The sequence below is a fragment of the Urtica dioica genome, chromosome 2 (assembly GCF_054948205.1).
Source record: "Urtica dioica subsp. dioica isolate 48M chromosome 2, U.dioica_male_clone48M_v1_H2, whole genome shotgun sequence".
NCBI classification, from domain to species: Eukaryota; Viridiplantae; Streptophyta; class Magnoliopsida; order Rosales; family Urticaceae; genus Urtica; species Urtica dioica.
In genome coordinates, this window is record NC_142757.1 from 31,551,233 (window position 1) to 31,559,817 (window position 8,585).

Here is an 8,585-nt window from a genome sequence, read left to right on the forward strand (position 1 = left end):
TACGGCCGAAGAGGCATTCCACAACGAGATGCGAGCGAGACATGGGGCGAATGAGGCGTTCCAAACCGAAGTACGCCATAACATCAACGAACTTGGGTATGGCCAACCCTCGATGATGGCGTTCCAAGATGCCTTTGGCCGGAGGCACATCGAAGAACTCAACTACCAGAGGAACTCGTACGAGTCATGGTCCACTCAACAAGAGCCGCCTCTGCAGCCCACATATCCAGGCTCATATTCCGATGTCCCTTTCTATGGTGCATATCCGTCGGAGTTCTCCGCACCGTTCTCGTCGTCGTACCTTCACGAGCCCTATCCGAAACAAAATCAGCCAAACTATTATCAAGCACCTCCGGACTACCACGGTTCATCATACCCCGGCCCATCTAGGCAAGACCGTCAAGAGTAGGGGCGTTCAACCACCTTCACGAGGGGGGGGGGGGGGGGGTGTAAATTACTTTGTGCATATATTAGGTTAGTTTTTTATTATTTTTATTTTATTATTTTTTTAAATTTTTTTTTCTTGTTTTAGGAAGAAATCGATGTGTTTGTTTGCTTAAATTGATGCGTTTATGCTTGCCTATGAAACTCTAAATCCTAAGATTTAGACTCGAAACTTAATTCACAAACTTCTAGGTGTCAAAGACGTCTTTTTTAGTATGTGAAACCGTGATTTGACCCACATTTTGCATGTCTCGAAACTTGGGAAACTTTAGGAGCAACCCAATCGATCGCTTGAAAAAGAAACCCTACAACACACTTTAACTTTCTCCGATCCTTAATCAAAAAATTGTATGTATTCTGATCTCGTTAAGATGATGTAGGCATTAGAAAAAGCCCTCCATGCTAAAATTGAACCCACTCACAAAAAGCCGAACGATTATCTTTCTTGATACTTAGTTAGAAAAAGCCAAGCCAATAATGTTTGAAATCCCAAAGAACCCTATTGACTAAGCAACTCTTGAGTAACATTTTGAGTGAATTCTTTCGATTTCGTGACATGTTTTTCGACTAGTCTCTACATGTATTATAGTTCATTAAACACCACACCAGTGATTGTTTATTTTTATTTTTATTGTTTGGTACCTAAGAAAAAAATACAAAAGAAAAGAAGAGAAGAAAAAAAATAAAAATAAAAGAGTGTTTAATTTTTGCGTTTTGTTTATGTTTAGTTTTTAGCGTGGTATTCCGTGACATTTGTTTTAGAGACTGGATCATTGCATAGTCAAAGTTTGCCATGAACGTGGGAATGGGTGAGTTTGGTGCGATTGAGTCGCTAGGTTAACATTTGAGTCATATTTTTATCTTTCCATACTTTTGACCCGAGCCTACACATTACAAGCCTTAAAGACCTATTGACCAACTTGAAATGAAGTTTACACATTGGTGGAGATCAAAGGAGAGGAGGAGGCATATGATTGTGTTGATTCGAAGAAGAAAATAAAATTAATTCATATCTTCGATTATAGGTTTTTATTGAAGGTAGTTGAGCGGGTTGCGAGTTTTGGATTCCGAAAGTTCACGAGACGGGTAAGGAATGCGTAATGGTCTAGGTAAATCTACTCGTATGATTTCTTTCACATTTAGTAGTTAACTCGAAGTTTAAAATCGTGAATATATGTTAGATGAAAGACTTGTAGTTGAGGCGAGCATGTGTTGGTTGACGTATTTCAAACACCAATATTTCTTAGGTTTTACTTTCTTATGTGTTTTTGTGTGTTTTGTGTTCTGTGTTGCTTGAGGACAAGCAAACATTAAAGTTTGTGGGTATTTGATGAGTGTCTTTCTTATGTATAAATCCACCCTCATTTAGCTTGAATCCATCGCGTTCTTGAGTGAATTTGCGGTTATTATGAGTGTTTCAGGTGAATTTCAGACTTTGGGTGTATAGTCAGGAGCTAGGAAGACTTTGGACCTATTTTGGAGCTCCCGTGGGACAAAACGAGAAAACCGGAGAAAGTCAAAGCTGAAAATGGCGAAAAGAAGACTCACCGCGGCGCTGAGAAAGTGGGAGCGCCGCAGTGAAACTCCAGTCGTTTTGCGCGATGGGAGACGACCAAGATCGCGGCGCGATGGACTTTGAGCACGGTGCGGTGGAAGTACGACAGATTTAAAGATATTTTCTCCAAATCTTGAGCAAATCTGGACCATTAGATCTCATCTAAAGGCCTAGATTGACTCCAACAATATACCTTTGACCTAATAAGAAATCTTTTGTAACGTAAATACACAATCTATCATTCATTCTAGTTTAATATATTATTTTTCATCTTTTGAGAGCTTTGAAAGGAGAGATAACGTACTTCGTTGGAATCGACAATTCCGGATGTGCACTTGAACTCTATTAATAGTTTTTTCTTCTTTCATTATCTTTACTTTTATTTTTGCAAACTCTGAATTATTGTGAGTCTTTAGTTAAATTTTGATATGAATTCTCTGTTGTTCTCCATATTCATTCTCTTGCTTTCTATAATTCTTCTTTACTTATATATGATCATGAATTCCATTAAAGGCTAGGTCTTTAATGGGCTTGCGATGTAATCGAAATTAATAATAGTTATGGGGTTTCATTAGGGTTATATTATGCTTTAATTGCTTCAATAATATGCTTGCTTGACTGAAATTATTCTTAATGCTTTCTTTTGCTTGATCACCATTAGAACTGCCTGCTAGGAGTGTTTAGCTGCTCGAAAGAGAGTAAAGACTCGTGCTTTTATTTTACTCTTCATAATTGATCATAGGTTAGTAAAAAACCTAGGCAGTTCAAGTAATCATTAGAATTCTTGTGTTTATTGCGTGCAATTGCTTTAATAGGATTAGAGGCCGAGAGAATAACAATCCGATATTTGCATAGGTTTACTAGATCACTCGAGAGAGGCTAGTGAATATCGTTGATAGAGTGAGATTAGCTCGCATAAAAGTAGTTCTTGTTGTTCCTACCCGAAATCCTCAATCCAGTGTTTTCCGGGGAAATCATGACCCCTAATTTCTCGTATTTGAAAACTCGCGTTTATTTAACGTTTTTAGTTTATTTAATTTAGTAATCTGTTAATCACAACCTCTTACTTCACTTCAAATCAATTTGCTTCAAGTTAGATAAAAATCGCTAGAATTGCTAGTCTTTGAGGGTTCGACATCCATTCTTCATACTTTATTACTTTTGCGATACGTACGCTTGCGTATGTAATTATTTCGCAACATTTCCTCTCCGAGATGCACCGGGAGACTTCGACCGTGCACGTCTTGTTTTGCTATTTTCGGTCTTGTCAGTTGAGGTCGGTGGTGGCAGAGGAGGCTTTTGAGGTATGACTTCTTCTTTTTCGACTTGGTGAGCCTCTTCGTTGAGCTTTTTTCGTTTTCGGGACATGTATATCATGAAAGTCCCCTTTCTTCTCATTAATAAGAGCATCTCCAGTTTCCAAGAAAGATCTTCATAGAATGATTGGAATTTCTCGGTGTACCTCCATGTCGAGGACGAAAATATATGCGGAAATGTGAACTTTCCCACCTTGACAATACTTGTCCTCCACGTAATCTCGAGGATACTTCACCGACCTGATTGTCATCTTTAATATGGTGTGCGTAGGCTTTAGCTCACTAATCTCGAGATTGTCAAAGATGAGGATGCATAGGGATAAGCTCCTAAATTTAAAATTGTTAAAATTATGTCAAATATGAGACACCCTTAAAATGTATAATACTAACTAAATTTAAATAATTTCACATAGTTTACGAACTTTTCCTTTCCAATTCCCCTTGAAGAACTGAGTGCATTCCAGTTCCACTAAATTATGCCATGTAATGGGGAATTTCATTTAGTGGGTTATAGATGCTAATTTATAGACCAAACATCTGTTTGACTATACAGTATACCTTTGAATTAAAATAGAATTAATTAGACGTTTTGATAAACTAAAAAAGTTCATTGTCTACTTGACTTATTAAATTATAAAAAAAAATAATAAAAAAAACAAATATTTATTAGTAAACAGCAACCATTATACAGGAAAAGTATAAAATACACAAAAACAGCAACAAATAGAACACTGACACGTCATCAAATACACTTTTTTAAACGAAAATAAATCCTTATCATGATTCATGGGTTCTTTAAATTCACCGCAAAGACAAAGACGGATATACAACTTACACAAATTATTGAACCAAACAGAAAATTGACCATTACATGGAAAGGCAAATGCATGTATCCAACTCACAGAGACACACTCAGGCCATATTAGTTATTTCCCACCCTCTTTCCTTTCTATAAAAACCCATCTTGTCGGTCTGTTTTGTCTGAGTGCTCAAACAAAGAGATAAATAATTGGTTTGATTATTATTATTATTACAATTAAAATAATGCCTTCCTCGTCAGTGACGATGGTATCGAAATCCACCGTGGTGCCCGAGGAGGCGTCGGTGATGAAGCCACTGAAGCTGTCGGTGTCGGATCTGCCCATGCTGTCCTGTCAGTACATCCAGAAGGGAGTCCTCCTCCCGGCGCCGCCGACCACCGTCGCGGAATTCGTGGACGCCCTCCGCGTGTCCCTGGCCGCCGCGCTCTCCCACTTCCCCCCACTCGCCGGCCGTCTCTCCACGGACTCTGCCGGCCACGTCAGCATCATGTGCAGCGACGCCGGAGTGGAGTTCACTCACGCAAAGGCCAGTCACATCTCCGTCTCCGGCATCCTCCCGCCGGAGTCCGACATCCCGGAGTGCTTCCGCGAGTTCTTCGCCTACGACCGGATGCTGAGCTACACGGGGCACTCCCGGCCTCTGATCGCCGTCCAGGTGACGGAGCTCGGCGATGGGGTCTTCGTCGGCGTCTCGGCCAACCACGCTGTCATGGACGGGACTTCCTTCTGGCACTTCTTCAACACGCTGGCCGAAATCTGCCGCGGTCCGAAGCGGAAGTTCATCGCCAAGTGCGCGGACTTCAGCCGCGACACGGTGTTCGATTCCGCGGCTGTCCTGCGCTTCCCGCCAGGAGGCCCGGCGGTGACTTTCGCCGCCGACGAGCCACTCCGCGAGAGGATCCTCCACTTCAGCCGAGACGCCATCAGGAAACTGAAGCTGCGCGCGAACGGGGACAAGCCAGAGATGGTCGGCGAGATCTCGTCGTTCCAGTCGCTGTGCGCTCAGCTGTGGCGATCGGTGACGCGGGCGAGGCGGATCCAAGGGGAGAAGGTGACGACCTTCCGTATGGCCGTGAACTGCCGGCACCGGGTGGTGCCGCCCATGGATTCCCACTACTTTGGGAACGCGATCCAGAGCATCCCCACACGCTGCGCCGCATCGGAGCTCCTCTCCAGGGGGCTTGGCTTCAGCGCGGGCCTGCTCCACCGTAACGTGGCGGCCCACGGGGATGCCACCGTGCGGCAGGGCGTGGCAGCCTGGGAGGTGGAGCCGCGCCTCTTTCCCCTCGGAAACTCCGACGGCGCCTCCATCACCATGGGAAGCTCCCCGCGCTTCCCCATGTTCAACAACGACTTCGGCTGGGGCAAGCCGCTCGCCGTCCGCAGCGGCGCCGCCAACAAGTTCGACGGCAAGATCTCCGCCTTCCCCGCCCGCCGCGGCGACGCTAGCGTCGATCTCGAGGTCGTCCTCGCCCCCGATGCCATGGCCGCCCTCCTCCGTGACCACGAAATCATGCAATACGTCTCGGTTCTTTCACATACTCAATTATAATTCATCTATATCTTACCGGATATAACTTCCGATCAAGATATCTTTTAACCGCTGCGTTTATGCTCGGTTTTCTTTGGCGTTTTCCGTCTCTTTGTATATTTTCGATGTGTGTAAACAAAAAAACGTGACTAGCTATAAACACGTTTTTTTAGTTAGGGAATACAACCCCGCCTGCCTCTCTTTTTCTCATTCAAAGTTCCAACAATACCACCACCTTATCACAAAACCTACAAAACAGTAATAATTTTACGTTTAATATCCGTGTAAGATCTGTCTTGAATGAGCTATTTTCGAGACGTGATGACTGTTGAATCAGAATTTTAGCAGTAGTTATTAAAGTGCGTAATTGGCCACACATATATATATATATACCCGAATGGAAAAATAAATAAAAATCCAGCAACTAACTTTTGCATTTAAATGGTTGTCTCTAAAGAGACCCATATGATTTGTTCCAAAAGCAATTCGTTTGACAGCGATCACATGCATTGGATAGGGAATTAATAAAGGAGGAGTCCAACTCAAACTCAACATTTATAAAATTTGTCAATTTGGACCGCATATTAAAATGTGGGTTTCAATGGTTCAACGAATTTTCAAATTAAATGTCGCATGTCTATCCAAGCGGCCATTTAAAAATTTATCATCTCAATGTCTTATTCATCGAAAATATCTTGTCCGAATGACTAGAACCTGCAAAGATGCTAGCGGACGAAGGCAATTAGATAAAAATCTAAGAACGACTGGTCCATGAATAGTGGCAACAAATCAATAAAAATATAGCAATGCTATTTGTCCCGAGTCACGATGAGTGACGATCCACTCACGTGTTGACACGTGGCAACGAACTGCCACGTGTCAACACGTGAGTGGATCGTCACTCATCGTGACTCGGGACAAAAATCAATTCCGATAAAAATATAATTGCATGAATGAACGTAATCAACTTGACGATTAAGACCTAAACACTAGGCTTTTTGGTTCCAAATAATTGGATCTCCGAATAAACAAAAAATAAATAAAGAAAGAAAACAAGAAAACACTGTGTTAATGGAGCAGAAGAACAAGTTGGAGAATTTTCTTTGTATTATTTGAGTAAGAATTTTCTTTGTATTATTTGAATTTTCTTTGTATTATTTGTAACAATAGTACCTATTTATAGGAAAATAATATAACGTATAAGCTGAATTGTTAAACCAACAATAACTTAAATCTTAAAACCTGTTATTATTGCACATTCAATGTGTCACATAATGGTTGACCAAGTATGACTTAATTATCCTCACAATCTCCATGTAAGCTTGACTTAGTTCAAGGTTCTTCACGCTGAGCAGCTCCCACATCTCCGCAAATTTGACTCTTGCTAGGGCCTTGGTGAGAATATCTGCATGTTTCTCTCCGGTCTTTACGAACTCCACAACGATCTGTCGGTTCTCCACACACTCGCGAATAAAGTAGAAGCGAGCGTCACTATGCTTGCTGCGTCCATGAAACACCGTGTTCGTCATCAATGTGATTGCAGACTTGTTGTCGACGTAGAGAGTTACCGGTTTGGGGTTGCTTCCGGTCACCTTGCTCAATAGAATTCTTAGCCATAATGCTTGACATGATACCGCAGTGGCCGCCATGAACTCCGCCTCAAGATATGATAGAGCAACGGTTCGCTGCTTTTGGGATTGCCAAGTGATCATATTCTCGTTGAGATAAAATGTCATCCCTTCGGTGCTTTTCCTACCATCTATATCACCGGCTAGATCGCTGTCAGTGAAACCGACAAGTTCTTCAGCTCCTCATTCTCTTTTGTACTGAATCTCGTAGCTCGTCGTTCCCTTCACGTGGTGGAGCATGTGTTTCACTGTCTGTTGGTGTAGAGTAGCAGGTTGCTTCATGTAACGACTCACCATGCCAACTGCATATGAGATATCAGGTCGAGTATGGGTCAAGTACCTGAGACACCCGATGACACGCCTATACTCAATGGGATTCACAAAGGTTCCTTCCGCATACTTTCTGAGCTGCAACTTTGTTTCCATTGGATACTTGCTCGGGTTGCAATCGACCATTGCGAACTGCTCCAACATTTTATTTGCGTAAGCCGATTGCTTCACTGTGATGCGGTCTTTCTTCTGGTCCACCTTCATACCGAGGTAGGATGAGAGCAGACCAAGGTCACTCATCTCTAACTCCTTCATCATTTGCTTGACGCAGTCCGTAGAGAGCCTTATACAGCTTGTACACCTTGTGCTCTTTATTCTTGATGATGAAGCCATCAGGTTGGGCGACATAAATTTCTTCTTCGATATCACCATTGAGAAATGAAGATTTAACGTCCAAGTGGTGAATCTCCCACCGAAGATGAATTGCAAAGGAAAGAATTTACCTGACGGTGTCGAGTCTTCGAAGTTAACTCTTTGCTTCTGCACATATCATTTCACCACCAATCCTTCTTTGTGCTTGAGGATGTTGCCTCGCTGCCTCTTTTTAACTTGAACACCCACTTTAAGTCGATGAGCTTAGGACCGGGTGGCAGGTGGGTGAGCTCCCACGTCTTGTTCTACTCGATGGACTCGAACTCTTTCTGCATGGCCTCCTTCCATGCCTCCTTGGTTTCTGCCTCGCGATATGTTGTTGACTCGTCTGTGGTGAGCAACAATAATTCATCGAGATCTATCTCTCTTAGTGGTGCCTCTGCATAGGCCTCGGCGAGTGAGCAGGATTTATTGGGAACCTCTTTAGTTGTTGACCTCCCCGAGCTCTCTTGCACTTGAGGAGAGTTTGGCACGGCCATTGGTGTTGTCGGCGACGCTGAGTGTGGAATTGTCGGTAGAGTTGCTGCGCTTTCCAACTCTGCTACATCTCCGTTAAAAATTCCGAACTCAACATAATTTTGTACGAGC

At 42.8% G+C, this 8,585-nt stretch overlaps 1 protein-coding gene across 1 annotated transcript; it reads left to right on the top strand.

Annotated features, from left to right (window-relative positions):
* The first annotated feature begins 4,053 nt into the window (after window positions 1-4,053).
* Window positions 4,054-6,026, top strand: LOC149404353 (HXXXD-type acyl-transferase family protein). The gene has a single exon (XM_089606444.1). It carries the CDS (start codon window positions 4,360-4,362, stop codon window positions 5,686-5,688), a length of 1,329 nt encoding a protein of 442 aa, XP_089462570.1. The 5' UTR covers window positions 4,054-4,359; the 3' UTR covers window positions 5,689-6,026.
* Window positions 6,027-8,585: the final 2,559 nt, after the last annotated feature.